Consider the following 16,177-nt stretch of genomic DNA (forward strand, 5'->3'; position numbering starts at 1 on the left):
CTATGTTTTGACTACGTTTGTTCTTTTTACTTTATTTATTAAACAAGTGTGATTTAACTGTACTTCTGTCTCGGTCTGATTTCATGGTTTCTGACAGACATCGCTTTATTTATAAAAAATGTAGCTTGCCTTGCAAAATGCTCTCAAACCAAGTTACTCTTAATCCAAGGTTTCACTGTATATGATTATAGCTGTGCAATGACCCACCATAAATTTCTATGTGGATGAAACAGGACAAACGCTGGTCAGGTGAACTACAGCACCATAGATTTACTATTAACAACAGCAGGATTGAGCTTGCCATGGCACAACATTTCTGCATACCTGACCACAATATTGAGGAACTGAGGATCTCTGCTCTAATAGGGAACTTCAGAGGGAGAGGAAATAATGGGAAAATAAGTTTATACAGAAATTCAACACACTACATCGGCCTTTTATACAAAAATTTAACACACAACACCCGCCTTTCTCAAGAAACATATTGGCCTGTAACATCCACAAGGTAATGGGATGTGCAAGAGGTTCAACTGCACCCTCATCCAGATATTAAGGGGCCTAGCCCAGAAGAAGCAAGGGAGATGTACCTACTACTTGGCTGAAGTGGTCTGAAAGTAAAAGCATGCAGAAAACATGGCAGCAGGTCACTCACCTTACTACATTATGTTTGCCCGTACCCTCAGGGGACCAACTAATCCTATGGGCCCTTGCCCCCACTGAAGAGCTGGGGGACACATTGACATCATGGATTTGAATGTGTAAGTGACATCTGTCGGAGGAGACTGGTCTTGGGTAAAACAAGAAATCAGATCCTCCACATGCCAACTTTCAACCTGAGAACAGGGTTCACGTCTGACACAAGAGTAAAAATCAACAAACAAGTTTCAAGGCAAGTTATAGACCCCATGGGAAGAAACTCTGTTGCCTGTTGCATAATTTTGCACCAACCATTTTAAGGTGTGCTGGTCTGTGACATCCGGCAGGGAGGCACACAAGATAATCCAAGGCTCTACAGTAGATTGCAAGCCGCTCAACGGAGAAGGAGGTCACATCACTTCATCTGCATCAAAATGTCCTTGTTTGCTGTGGGATTATCGATCCATATTATTTAATGTCTACTGTACTTGTGTGTTTATATACGTATGATTCTTCAGTTGTTTGTATGAAACCATACTTGAAAAAAACACTAATTGTTTTTGAAAGCTTGAAGCTCTAAATATTTAGTTAACCACATAAACAATTGATACTTTTTTATTTGCACCAACATACAATTTTGTAGAGCAAGATTTTCAGGGTATGCCTATTTCTTCAAGGTCCCATTTAACCAGATAAAAGGCATCTCTTACATTTTTACTTTACTATACATGAATAGTTAATCGTTACCAAAAGTTAATTGCTCTTCCATAGGGAAACCAGTTAAAAGGTTCTTTCTATTTATTGTAAATGTACCAGTAAATTTAAATAGTAATTGCGCCTTGGGAGTTTCCTAGAAAAATAAAAACTGCTGCGAATAGGAATACAGGACAGACATTAGTGTTGCTGGTTACTGTAGGTGGATAGGAAGATGCTCTCTATCGAATTCTACAGAACTGTATAGATTAGAACAGTATATGAAACTGCTTTATGTGGATTTTCATTGGTTAGGGTGTTAGAGAATGCAAATTCAGAACGCTAATTATCTGAACAATGCAACTCATGTAACTTTACTGATTCTTAATGTCACTGAAGATTTGGAAGTACAATTTCAATCTGACATGAAAACCATATTTATAATACTTTTCTTATCTTTATTCATTTTACTTACAATTTTTGGTAACATTCTAGTTATGTTAGCATTCATTGTAGACAAAAGGCTCAGAACGCAGAGTAATTTTTTCCTTCTCAACCTGGCCATTTGTGATTTTTTCATTGGTAAGTCAGGCATTATTTTAACACCGCATTGTTTGTCCAATCTTTGTGCAAAGCAATGACTAAAGCTAGATACACACTTTTGTTGTTTGGTTTACCAAAACCATGTAGTGCAAGGGCCTGCCTGATTGCATACAAACTGAAAGTGTTAAGGTTTGACCTCATATTATATGGTTTTGGTAAATCTAAACAAAACAATCTAAAGAAAATTGTATAGTGTGTATGCAGCTTATGCACAACTCTTTCTTAATGCAACACAATAGTCTTTATACCAGATATATTTAACTCTGCACCTGAGAGGCTACCATAAGAACCATCAGAGTTTGCTGACATCTGCATATGCTTGTTCAGTTGCAGCCCAGGAATCACTGATTTACAGTAGCCTTGGATACTATTTGAACATTTAACAAAATTAGGGCTGCCAGTGAGACTGTACATTTGTATGAGATATATTAGCTATATTTGGTTCATCTACGGGTTATTTTCTGGGTTATTAGTAGATACACATACACTATATTACCAAAAGTAATGGGACACCTGCCTTTACACACACATGGACTTTAATGGCATCATCTTAGTCCGTAGGGTTCAATATTGAGTTAGCCCACCCTTTGCAGCTATAACAGCTTTAACTTTTCTGGGAAGGCTGTCCACAAGGTTTAGGAGTGTGTCTATGGGAATGTTTGACCATTCTTCCAGAAGTGCATTTGTAAGGTCGGGCACTGATGTGGACAAGAAGATCTGGCTTGCAGTCTCTGCTCCAATTCATCCCAAAGGTGTTCTATTGGGTTGGGGGTCAGGACCAGTGGCGGTGTGTCCATAAAGGGCGCAGGAGCGCCACCCCCACTCTCCTGTCACTCTCTAATCACCATAGATAGATTCATGCATTGCATGAATCTATCTATGGTTGCTGCTGACACCCCCTATTCAGGTGCTTGGCCCCTTTTCAGTCATGGGGCACCTGAATTACAGCGGTGGGGGTGTTTTTTGGAATCACCTGATTAGAGCTCTAATAGGCGTCCAAAACAGTGAGAAGCGGGCGCAACGCTGTGTGTTCCTTGTCACTCAGCAGTATTTTAGCAAACCAAAGGAATTCGCTTTGCTAACATTGTACCGCCCCTTAGCCAATCAGGTGCACAGGTCTGTGTTACCTGTGCCCTGATTGGCTGAAACGACAGGCGCTGTGATTGGGTGCCTATCAGGCATCCAATCATAGCAGAGAATGAGAGGAGGAGCGGGCAGGAGAAGAAATAGAGGACACCGTTGCCGCCGTCACCCGATAAAAGGTAAGTGCCGGGCGGGGGGCACAGTGGCAGCACTTGGGGCACAGAGATCAGCAGTAGGAGATACAGGGTCTTATTTGCAGGGACAGCTTCATTTTGAGTCACAAGGAAATCTTGCTCTCAGGCTCTATGCAGTTGATGGTTTTTCACTTTATTTTAAATGATTCAGAATGCAACAGGAACACACAGTGAGTGGCACAAAATTTACTGAGAAACATACAAAGAAAGTAAAATGCAATGTACCTGTATCTGCTTTACACTGTATCTGTGCAATTTGGAGGACTTAAAAAAAGGAGGATTGCTTGAGAGATTCTATTTTAATTTATAAATGGCCCCATTACACTTTAAGGTCTCTTGGCTACAGGAAATAAAGCTTGCCTCACACTGCATATTACTTATGTCTTATTATACTTACTGGGCAAAGTGGCTGCGTTTTAATGGGCACAGCGGCTGCGTTTTAATGGGCACAGCGGCTGCGTTTTAATGGGCACAGTGGCTGCATTTTGATGGGGCTTTTTTTTCGGAATTTTTCAGTTTGTTTGCGCCCCCCCAAAAATTTTGAGCACCAGCTGCCACTGGTCAGGACTCTGTGCAGGCCAGCCAAGATCCCCCACCCCAAACTTGCACATCCATATATTTATGGACCTTGCTTTGTGCACTGGTCCAATAAATTTGATGGAGGTGGGGGGATTATGGTGTGGGGTTGTTTTTTAGGGTTTTGGCGGGCTTGGGCCCATAGTTCCAATGAAGAGAACTCTTAAGGTGTCAGCATACCAAAACATTTTGGACAATTTCATGCTCCCAACTCTGTGGGAACGGTTTTGGGATGGCCCCTTCCTGTTCCAACATGACTGACACACACGACACCAGTGCACAAACAAGGTCCATAAAGACACGGATGAGTGTGTTTTGGGTGGGTACCATAGACACACTCCTAAACCTTGTGGACAGCCTTCCCAGAAGAGTTGAAGCTGTTATAGTTGTAAAGGGTGGGCCAACTAAGACTGGGATGCCGTTAAAGTTCACGTGTGTGTAAAGGCAGGCATCCCGATACTTTTGGTAGTGTCATTTTTTACAAGACATTTACATAAAACATCTACAAAAATATGGTTTTAGCTATATAATGCTACTTAAAGTGGTTGTAAACCCTTACAAACCACTTTGACCTACAGGTAAGTCTAGATTAAGGCTTACCTGTAGGTCCAAGAAATATCTCCTAAACCTATACGGTTTAGGAGATATTTACAAAAAGACAGGCACCGCTGTCTACGGCGCACGTGGCGTAGACAGCGGTGCGCGGGTGCACTGAGCAGGCCGCAGATCACGGTGATATGCCGTTCGTATCGGTTCCTGTGCGCATGCGCGAGAGTGACGTCATCGTGGCTCCGGCGAATCACAGCGCCGGAGCAGCGAGACCCGGAAGTCACTCCGGGATACCTTGCAGCGGTGAAGATGAAGAAGGAGGACCGCTTCGGGGGCTTCGTTCTCAGGTAAGTTATTCATAATGAGCTAGTATGCTATGCATACTAGCTCATTATGCCTTTGCCTTGCAGGTTGCATTTTTTTTTAAAGTGCCTTTACTTCCTCTTTAATGTGGTCTCTAAGCGTGCTGTTTACTGTTCCCCTTTTGCAAAATCAAGTAACCCAACATGTAGAGCTGACTAATACTTACCTTAAAGCAGAGGCGTAACTATAACCTTCAGTGCCCTTCTCTCTGAGCTTGGGTCCCTGTACTCCCATTGTGGGGTCCTTTATAATGGTCCCGCAATGGGAACCTTTCACATGTTCTGTAGTGGGCCCTCTTCCTGCCGCCTTGGGTAGGGTTGCCATCTTCTCTTCAAACCAAACCCAAACACTTTAGCAGCTCATGGCAAATGTTGTTTTCACAAACATCTCTAATTATACAGATTACGTCTATACAGTTCCCCCACTAGTTCCCCTTTACTAGTTTCCCTTTACATCTGAATCTGCACAGTTTCCCTTTACATCTGAACCCGCTGTCAGGGACATCCCAGAAGAAGGCAGGTGTGCATGCGCAGTGCTGTGGTTACCTGCTGCACAAAATGTGTGCATGAGCACAAATATTCATCAGATGTGAACCCGCGCATTAGCAGTTTAACAGTGGTGCCAAAATGGCCTATATAAGGACAGCGTTCAGTGTGACCCTGTACTTTTAAGGAGGGGGGCTCCTTCCAGGCTCATCTGTCCCCTACCTATTCATTATAAATGCATGTGCTTCCAAGATGGAGACTTTCAGTAGTTAGGGACTGCAGGAAAAAGGGTGCCTTGGTGAGGCCTGCAGCTTATGCATGTATTCGCAAATGTGTGCAACTAAACCGCTGTTGCATATTGTTAGATAGGTCAGTTCGGTTGGTCACTGGGTGGTTGGTAAGTTTGAGCTTGGAAATCTCTTTATATTTGTTTGGTCTGCAGCTTTACCTGAGTTCTGTTACTGTGTCTGTATGATTCCTGTATTGACCCGGCTTTTTTGAGCACGCTTGCTTATCTCCAGTCCTGACTTTGGCTTTCCTTGTTATACTTGTTGTTCTGCCTGATATCCTGTTGCCAACCTTTGCCTGCATACTGACTATTCTCTGCCTGCTGTTTATGCCATGTCTGATTATTGGTGACCCATCCGGCTTGTCTGACCCCGTTCCAGTCTTCTAGCTTTCATGCTTGGTTCGGTGCCTGGTGACACTGTCCTGCATGTCTGCACCTGCCGTTCCTGCTGTCATCTGCTGCTCAATGATCCAGTCTAGTCTGGTGACTCATTGGCCACACGTCTTTGCCGTAAATGGAGGATCTCGCAGGCACTCCTACCTCACTGCGCTCTCGCAACCACTGTCCAGTGGTCCCTGAGCCAGGGCTGTATGAGAGGTCTCCTTCTGCACATTAGGCTCTGCCACAAGGTACGTGACACCCACAAATTTCCCCTTTACATCTTAATCTGCAGAGTTCCCTTCTACATCTGAACTTGCAGAGTTCTCTTACACTGTAAGGGGGACTCTGCAGACTCTGATGTAAAGGTGAACCCTGAGGACTCTAATGTTGGGGGGAACACTGATGTACAGAGGGAACTCTGATGTAAGAGGGAATGTTGCAGTCTCTGATGTACAGGAGAACTCTGATAGAAGGGGGTCTCTGTTAACCAGAGCCCCCACTTACATCAGAGTTCCCAGCATGCCCCTTTATTCAAGCTTTACTGCTCCTAGTACCTCTTCAGGGTCTTCTGGACCATTTGTACTTTTTTGGTCCTCCTGACCACGAAACACATCCCAGTGTTAATGCACAGATGCTGCACTTCAGCTCTGCAGTTTCCTTCAAGCTTCCTAGCTGTTCTGTCCCTCATGGATCCTCTCTACAGCTTCCTAACTGCTCTGTCCCTCATGGACTCTCTCTTAGGCTTGAGCCTTGCTTTGTCCCAAACTGGATACCATGGTGCATACCAGCACCTCTCATGGCTCCCTTCACACACTTACCCCCTAAAGTGGGTAGGGCTCTAAACTATCCCTGGCTCTCATTTGAAGCCAGCACACACCTATGCCATTAGTGTGCTTGCTTCCTACAATATCTGGCGTAAACCACCATTTTAAAGAGTGGCAGGTGCACATCCTGCCACAATGCTTATTTGTCTCTAAATGTTCTTATCCACCCCTACGTGGCTGTGTTATGTCTTACTTTTGACCATGCAATGACTTCATTGGTATGATGTGTGTATGGTTTTACTCATGTATATGCCATATTGTTTTCCTTCCAATAAAAGTTTTGTTAAAAGAAAATTGGGGTTGTTAATACTCTATATGACTATGTATTTATTTATATGACTTAAGCAGAGCTTTAAGTTTAGAATACACTTTAATTTTGATTAAATTAGGAATTTAAATGACATTCATGCCAACCTTGGAGCCAATGAATAAAGTAGAAAGTCCAAAAATGACTCATGCTTCATAGGGTTTTGCATTCCTCTGGAAAAACTGTGAGTATGGGATTGTATATTTATAGGGAATTATATTTTCTATTGGTTGAACCAGATGGACTTTTTTCTCTTATGTTTGTCTTTTTTCAACCGGACTAATTATGTAACCTGATTGCCAGAGTTTGTGCAGTAATGATAATAATGAACAATACAGAAATGTGTTATTTTTCAGGTGCGTTCACATCCCCTTTGTACGTCCCATATATGTTGACAGGAAAATGGATGCTTGGAAAACATCTCTGCAAGTTGTGGCTTGTTGCGGATTATACTATGTGCACAGCTTCAGCACTTAATGTGACTTTGATTAGTTATGACAGATTTATTTCTGTAACAAAGGCTGTAAGTATACATTGTTTGTCAAGCTTTATCCATATGGACATAAAAATAAAAGTAATTGTGTGGTACCTTACTAAATTATATTTTAAAGTCCACTTCTATGGAGGATCCCATTATTCTCCATTGAGAAAAATAAGTGAAAGGGAAAGTAATAATTACCCCTTTCTTCAATTTATTAGTATTTTTTTTTGTTTGTTTACAAACGATTTTTATTATTTGTAAGGTCAGAGTATAAAACAGTTAAGCGAAGGTACAGGTATAAAAGTATATGATAATAACAATAAATGTAGTACAGGAATATAACAAGGATTATGGTTAAATGAATAATAGAAAAGAATCTGTAAATTTGCACATTGTTGTATTGTTGGCTATATATAAGTGGTAGAGGTGGGAAGGGTTATATAGCAATTGATACTTGAATGTTGCGGCGGGGGGGTGGAAGATAGTAAAAAGCTGAGCCTAGGTTCCCCTTTTCTCACCCCATACCTCCCATTCTCTCTTAAATTAAAAGAGCGGTATCCCATGGCATCCACTTCTTTTGGTAAAGGGGCATTGAGTCGTATAGCATGTGGTGAATTCTTTCTGAAAGTTTGATGTTCATCATGCGGTTGAGGATTTGTGGCCAAGGTACCGTAGTGGAGCGCCAATTAAAGGCTATGGCCCAATGTATTGTGCATTTAGTATTTTTTTTTGCTAATGTAGTGTTAAAATATTTAACAATCTAATTAGAAAATGTATTTTTTTTTGTTAAAAAGGCAGTAATGTAGTAGTGAATAGTAATTAATCTGGTCTGATTGGAAAATGTGGGCAACTGAACTTTGCTCTTTGCCTTATTGAACAAGCTTCTTATTAAACAGCATAGTTCTTGTGCTGTCTAATCTGTCCATTTCTATGCTGTAAAAGAACCTGGTTGATCCTGCTTGTTCATGTGTCACCCTATGTAAAATGACCATGGTAACCATGGCTGCTGATTCATGATACTGTGATCAGTTTACATGCCTCCATCATCACGCAATCTCTCCTCTCTCTCCCTACCCCCCTGCCTGCCAGCTCCTGTGTGTGAGCGATCTCCTCCCTGCCTCTCCCCTCCTGCCCCTATTAGTAGCTGGCAGTAAAGTCAGAGTAGGATTACTGCCAGCCCCTCTGTTATAGCAAGGTATACTACACAGTGTAAATATTTGTTAAAAATTATGCTGCTAAATACCTTCTTTCAGACTACCTCTGTGTAGTCACGTGATCTCTCGCCGCTATCCTCTCCGATCTAAGGGCTACAGTGGAAGGGGCTGAGCACATCAATCACGTGGCCTCCCGGCTGCCATCAGAGGGGAATCTCATCCCCTCCCGCTATAGCCCTTATATCAGGGGAGGAGAGCAGTGGGACGTCACATGACAGCACAGAGGCGATCTGAAATAAGGTATTTATTGGCATCATTTTAAACAGACACACACACTGTGTAGTATACATTGGTATAACAGAGGTTCTGGCAGTAATCCTACTCTGACTTTATAACCACTTTAATTTACTTTTGAAAGCCACAGCCTGAGTAGAAAAGTCTGACACCTTTCAGCATGGTGGACAATTGCTCTCTGTGTGGAAGCAGTTGTCTCAATGTTGTGTTCCAACACGCCCCTTGTTGCATTAGAGCTAGAGCTCTCCTATCAGCAGGGAGCATGAGTTTTGTTGATTGCAGATAGGTCTGACTCAGCGATCGATGTGTCGGACCTCTGCATAGAGACCACAGAAGCATTTCACATAGGTAGCAAGGGTCCTTCTCTGCAGATTGCTGGCAGGGTACAGACTTTTCTACTCAGGTAACTTTTTGCATACCTTTTGTTTTGATGTACCTGAAATATATTTTGTTTTCAGTTTATATTAAACTGAAAATTCAGATAGACTTTTAATATGTACAAATAAGTTAAACACATAATGCCATTTTTTTTGCAACAAATAAGACAAAGAAATTAAAGATGCGCTGCTTATATTAACAGATAAGGTACTTTTCTATATCATAACCAGAACTGATGAGAGTGACTGATGAGATGACAGTGAAGAAACACCTTTGTTTTCAACAGGTTCTCTACCGATCTTCACAAAAGAACCACAGCGAGGCTTTTTTGAAAATAACTGCAGTCTGGATAATGTCCTTCCTTCTTTACAGTCCATCTATCCTTGTGGGTAAAGGGGATAACATAGAGAATGTATGTAGGATGGGATTATTTGACACTTGGTACTTCAATTTAATCACTTCAGTCTTTGATTTCTTTCTTCCATTAATAAGCATTTCATTCTTTAATCTGAGCATTTACTGGAACATCACCAAACGCAAGATGAAAAAAAGACAATCCACTATTTCTATATCAACAGGAGAAAAATCAAGTGTCAAACCATTCATCATAGCAACTAATCAAGTGTTAGCTTCTGTAGATGGGGTAAAAGATATTTCAACACAAAGATGGAAAAGAGAAGATAAAGTTATTAGACTAGGTGTTGCATGTAAAAGGAATTCTTCTTTACAAGCTGATCAGATAAGTAGAATGCCAAGTAATTACAATATCTGTGTTATTAAATTATCCAGGGACAAGAATGTGGCTAAATCTCTAGCAGTTTTGGTTTTAGTTTTTGCTGTATGTTGGATGCCATACAGTTTAGTGATAATCATAAGCACTGCATGTCCCTATGATTGTGGTGCTTCGTATTGGTACTACGTTACGGTTTGGATGTTATATTTAAATTCAGCAATTAACCCTATACTTTATCCAATGTGTCACAAAAGTTTTAGAAAAGCCTTTAGCTTGTTATGGCAACTGTGCCTCAAATTGTTGACTGTGTAAAACCTAAATTATTCATTCATACAAAAAAAAAAAAAAACATTATTCATACATTACAGTTAGTATGATGCATCCCTTGTGTCAATTATTCTTGCTTTATAAGAAATCTTCCTCTGTCCTATCTTCCCCACCACCCACAAGGGGTTATTCACACCCTGTCCTGCCGAAAGTAGCAGCAGGTCTCACATGCTATGACAGTGTCTGACTCGAGAGAAGAATGCGGCTTGGCCAGTCTGCGCCAAAACAGGAAGGCTTCCATTAAGGATAGCTTGTCCCTGCTCTTTCCCTACTCATCAGGAACCTCCCCCCACTGCTGATGCTGTCCCTGTCAGACAGTTGGTCTGTCTCTACACTACCCACACACAGAATGTACACCAAGCCTGGGAAACAGGGCCTTAAATAGGCTCTGCCTGACCCAAGATGTCTGCCAGAGTCATATGGGGAAGTAGCATCCAATTACATAACTTCCCCAGTGATCCAGGAAACCATAAATGAGCCATATTCCTCTTGACTTCTCCTCTAGTTGCAATGCCGCTACGGTTGAGTGGCATCTGCAGGGGAAAAAATATACTACCATACGCCAAAACTCTTGTATACAGGGGCACGACCACACCATATGCTAAAATGTACAAGTGTAAGAGAGACTTTTGGAACACAGCCTCCAACAAGCTGTAGATTCAAGAGAGTTTGTGGGTTGAATAATAAGCTTGATGTAGAAATTTCAGTTGAACATATCTATCTCTTGCCGACATCATCAATTGATGGTATTGTTATATGCCCTCTTCTTAATTCTTAATAATTTTCTAATGTAGGTATGTCCTGTTGCCATATTGAAAAGAGTTTGATTACTCTAGATGTGTCGAGCCGAGAAAGGTGTAAGTAGAGGGAATAAAGAGGTTTATATTCACTCTCAGACCTTAGGAAACTTTCAATAACATGGTACTCAATGGTAATATGTTGAGGTAACTGGGTCTGCAGTGCATGGTGTATCTGGAGGAATCTAAAGAACATCCAATTGGGCAGTTCATACCTCAGTATGTTGTTTATCGTGTGCTCAGCTTTGGCTTTGTGGATCGGATGGACAGACTGTTGGGTGGGACTGGGGAGGACCCAGATGTCTGGGTGCACATTGGAATCAATGACGAAGTTAGATGAAGTTAGATGTAGTTGGAGCATCCTAAAAATGATTTCAGGGACTGAGGAGCTATGTTAACCACTTCAGCCCCAGAAGAATTTACCCCCTTCCTGACCAGAGCACCTTTTGGGATTCGGCACTGCGTCGATTTAACTGACAATTGTGCGGCCATGCGATGTTGTACCCAAACAAAATCGACATCCTTTTTTCCCACAAATAGAGCTTTCTTTTCGGGGTATTTGATTGCCTCTGTGGTTTTTATTTTTTTGCGATATAAACAAAAACAGCTACAATTTTTAAAAAACGCATTATTTTTTACTTTTTGCTATAATAAATATCCCCCAAAAATATATAAAAAAACAATTTTTTTCTCAGTTTAGGCCAATATGTATTCTTCTACATATTTTTAGTAAAAAAAATCGCAAACAGCGTATATTGATTGATTTGCGCAAAAGTTATAGCGTCTACAAAATAGGGGATATATTTATAGCATTTTTATTATTATTATTTTTTTTTTTACTAGTAATGGTGGTAAGCTTCGATTTTTATCATGACTGCAACATTATGGCAGACACATAGGACACTTTTGACACATTTTTGGGACCATTGGCATAAATACAGCGATCAATGCTATAAAATTGCATTGATTACTGTAAAAATGTCACTGGCAGTGAAGGGGTTAACACTAGGGGGCGCTCGAGGGGTTATCTGTGTTCCCTGGAAGGTGATTCTAACTGAAGGGGGAGGGGACTGACTGGAAGAAGTGACGGATCTTGGTTCCTAGCTAATAGGAACACACGATCTGTCACTCCTGTCAGAACAGAACAGGGAAGTGTGTGTTTACACACATTCATCCCTGTTCTGTCTCTCCTGCTCACAATCGCTCATGGCTGGTGGTCATCGCGACCATCGGGCATGAGCACCGGCACCCCCGCTGTGCAGCGGGTGTGCGCACGCCCGCTATCCCAACCCCACGAGCCGACGTATAGCTATGATGGCTCGCGCAGGGGAGCCAACCTGCCACAGTATAACTGCGGCGGTTGGTCAGGAAGCGGTTAAAGAAAAGGACTTCCAAGACAGTATTCTAAGAAATTCTGCCTATACCTCGAGCCACACCATAGAGGCAACAGGAGCTTAGGGAAATTAGCAAGTGGTTGAGGAACTGGTGCAGAAAGTAGGGTTTTGGGTTCCTAGAGAACTAGGCAAAATTTTCAGTTGGTTACTGGTTCTAAAGCACGCATGGATTGCATCTAAATGGGTATGGTGCATCTCTGTTGGGGGGAATCTTGCCAAAAAGTTAGAGGAATTCTTAAACTAGTTGTTGGAGGGGAGGCATCAGGAGAAGCTATCCCAGGCAGTGAGCGAGGATCAGAGAGTGCTACTGTGAGGGGCGTGGCTTGACGCTGATCCGAGATGGCCGCTTGATCCCTGAGCTCCCGTCCACGAGACCCTGCTACATCAGCGAAGGCAAGTAATAACCGACCCTATACCTCTGAACTGAGCTTCCTAGCAACCCAGCATGTCAGCGGCTAGACCCCGCTCCCCCCCGGAGCACGAAGCCCCTCCGCCCAGACAAATCCCGGAGATCTTCCGGTCGCGGCCTAGGAGCAGCTCCCGAGCCGCGGCCTCGAGTAAGTCACGCTCGCACAGCAGGAGCCCGCTGCGCACTAGGCCCGATGCAAGCCCCCGTGATCAGCCTGCAATCAGCATTGACGATCTGCGCAGTGTAGCAGCCGACATAAAACATACCCTATCCGCAGCAATCTCTGATTTGAGGGCTGACATCCACTCAATGTCTCTCAGGGTAGACGAAATGGAAGCTGTGCAGACCCGCCATGATGCCTCCTTATGCCAGGTGCAACAGCTTACTGAATCCCACGCTATACACTTGAGGGACATCAATAGGCATTTGGAAGACCTCGACAACAGAGGGAGACGCCGAAACCTGAGGGTGAGAGGCATACCTGAGTCCTTAGACCCCAATCTGCTGTCCCAAAGAGTCACCCACATTTTTAATGACCTCTTGGAAAGACCCCCAGATACCCCAGTAGCATTTGAGCGTATTCATAGAGCCCTGCGCCCCAGAGGTCGAGATACTGATCCCCCAAGGGATGTCGTATGCTGCATGGTTGACTTTCCTTTAAAAGAGGACATTTTACGTAAAGCAAGAGAAAGGAACCAGATTAACCACAGAGGAGTCAGCATCAAAATTTTCCAGGATCTCTCCAACATAACCCTGCAGCGCAGGCGGGAACTCCGACCACTACTGGAAATACTGAGAAACAGAGCCATCCCGTACCGTTGGAAATACCCTTTTTGCCTTTCTGTCTCTCACCAGGGCCGGGTAGAAAATCTGCGAGTCCCGGAAGATCTAGACCACTTTTGTACCGCACTTGATCTTCCCTCCGTTGATCTTCCCGACTGGTACAGCGACTTCAGATTGCCTACTCTCCGCAGGGTGACCTCTATGGAGGGGGTGGACGAAGCCGGCAACTATGCCATAGGGAGACGCCGCAGACCTGAACACCGACCTCCTCCTCCTCACTCTCCCCCAAGGGGTGCTTCACCGCCAAGAAACGGTAGCCCCACGGCTTCACCTGCCCACCGCAGACCCCGCCGCAGTTGAGGGAGATCAGACACCCTCCTCCGTTTGTTGAACGCTATCTTCGGTTCGTAATGTTGAACTTGACCGTCACCTGAGCCTGCATTCACAACCCATCTGACTTCTACACCCAGAGAATACCTTGCCCCCTTACCGAGAACTTTCACTTGGCGACCACCTTCTGGATGCCTCCACCTGTCCACGGATCCCCATTCCCAGACCAGGACCTACCCACATCACCCTTCCTTGCAGAGTCAAAACTTGTCCTCTTCGCTGGGCAGTCCCCGATTTGAACACAGACGCCCCCGATTTGTCCTTCAACGTTTGTGCTGCTGCCTGAACACCTGGAACCACACCTGCCTTTCTCCCGGATGTTTCTGCTTCAAGGCCGTCAAGACTTCCACTATACTGCTGCGAGGCCTCCTGCTCACGACAGCCTTGAAGTGCCTCTTGAGACTATCGTAAGCCCTTCCCTCTTCAGACTTTGGCCTACCACTACGCTGTGCCCATCTCTACTCGTCTCAGGTGGACGTAACCGTGGAACTCTCTCCTCCTTTATGGTATTGCTAACACTCACTTCCTTACTTCATTCTCCTTCCTCTCTTTTTCTTCCTCTCTCCTCTTACCCTCTTTCAATACTTCTCTGCCCTTCTTAGTACCTAGACTGAAATGTGCCTGCATGATGATGATATGAATCGTACTACGTGGGTACTCCCACTGAGTCGGGAGTGAGGTACTGTGTAGTTCTAGATCTTTAACCCTATTGCCCTGTAATTGCTACATTGTCGCTCAGTCTCCTAGTCGTTACCCTTCCAGCGACATGACCGACTTCTTGAGGCTTCTCCTCGATGCCTGAGGATCTTACGCTGCACCCCAGTTTACTAATTTGGGGTCCCTGCGCACAAATTGATAGAGACCTCCGGTACTTGTTGGGCCTTACATAATATGATTTACACCCCCCAAAGAATTGTTCACCATCCCTAAGATTTAACCAAGCCCTCACTCCCGACTCTTTATACTCGGCCTTCTCTCTTAAAGATCTCGGATTTTTGTTCCATATGGCACGGGTGTAGTTGTTACCGCATTTGCCCTTACATGACCATCCGTATTTGCCTGGTGTCGGTCCTACTTGTCCATGTATTATGTTATGTTATGTTGTTCAGATTTTATGTTTATGATAGTTGTTAAGTCATCATTTATTCACTAGAAGCTAGACCTGCGCATCTATTTTGTCTCCCGCTCTGGTATTCCCCCCCGAAATACAACTCAGAAACCTCAGCCTAATTCTCCCTTTGAACTATTAATTACTGGCCACTTCTCCAGCAAATCCCGCACGAGCCCCTATCCCTACCTCATTGGACTTTCTTGACCTACTGCTCCCACTTATCTCCTCCTCCTCATCTTTCACTGACCTCGGGCCTTATCACCTGCCCCTGACCCTCGGGTTTCGCTGACCGGAAAATGGCGTACTCACACCCCATAGTCCTCTCTCTTCCATATAAGATCCCCATGTGGGGTCCCTCTATTGCTGATCTCTAGTCCCCAATTCACCCTCACATTAACCAATTGCCGACCTTCAGCCTCCTTAGGTCTCTCAGTGACGGAGACCTCCCACCTCTCGAGTGACCTCGTCCGCCACCCCCAAACAACGGACGCTGGTAGTCAGAGTTGACCCAGCCGGTGCTGCTCTCGGAGTTCCGAGGGGTTGACAGGTTCAACCCTTCCACCGGCTTCGCACCCCCCGTACCCCACCCAAGTTCACTCACTCCCTATCACCCCCCTTCTATCCTCTGATCCCCCCTCTCTCCCCTCCCCTCCTCCTCTCTCTTCCCCCTCCTACTTTTTTTTTCTTTTACTTTCATTTCTTTTATTGTTTTTCTCTTCTCCCTGTCCTTTTTCTCCGTCTTTCTCTCTCTCTCTCCCCCTCCCCTGAGACCCCCCTCCCGGAAACTATCTAGCTAAACTTACCTTGCTCACAATGGTACCACCTCTACGGAACGAGACTAAACATATGTCTCTGAAGCTTGTCTCCTTTAACGCCAAAGGCCTAAACATCCCAGAGAAGCGCCACCAGACGCTATCGTTAATGCAAAAACTAAAGGCAGATG

At 43.9% G+C, this 16,177-nt stretch overlaps 1 protein-coding gene across 1 annotated transcript; it reads left to right on the plus strand.

Moving 5' to 3' along the window:
- Window positions 1-1,545: 1,545 nt before the first annotated feature.
- LOC143998333 (histamine H3 receptor-like) lies at window positions 1,546-10,366 on the plus strand. Its single transcript, XM_077493954.1, has 3 exons — window positions 1,546-1,911; window positions 7,340-7,506; window positions 9,577-10,366. The coding sequence occupies exons 1-3, from the start codon at window positions 1,656-1,658 to the stop codon at window positions 10,333-10,335; spliced, it is 1,182 nt and encodes a 393-aa protein (XP_077350080.1). The 5' UTR covers window positions 1,546-1,655; the 3' UTR covers window positions 10,336-10,366.
- Window positions 10,367-16,177: the final 5,811 nt, after the last annotated feature.

This window comes from Lithobates pipiens, unplaced genomic scaffold (genome assembly GCF_037356315.1).
Source record: "Lithobates pipiens isolate NorthernLeopardFrog02 unplaced genomic scaffold, aLitPip1_a1.2 Scaffold_19, whole genome shotgun sequence".
In the NCBI taxonomy this organism is placed as follows: Eukaryota; Metazoa; Chordata; class Amphibia; order Anura; family Ranidae; genus Lithobates; species Lithobates pipiens.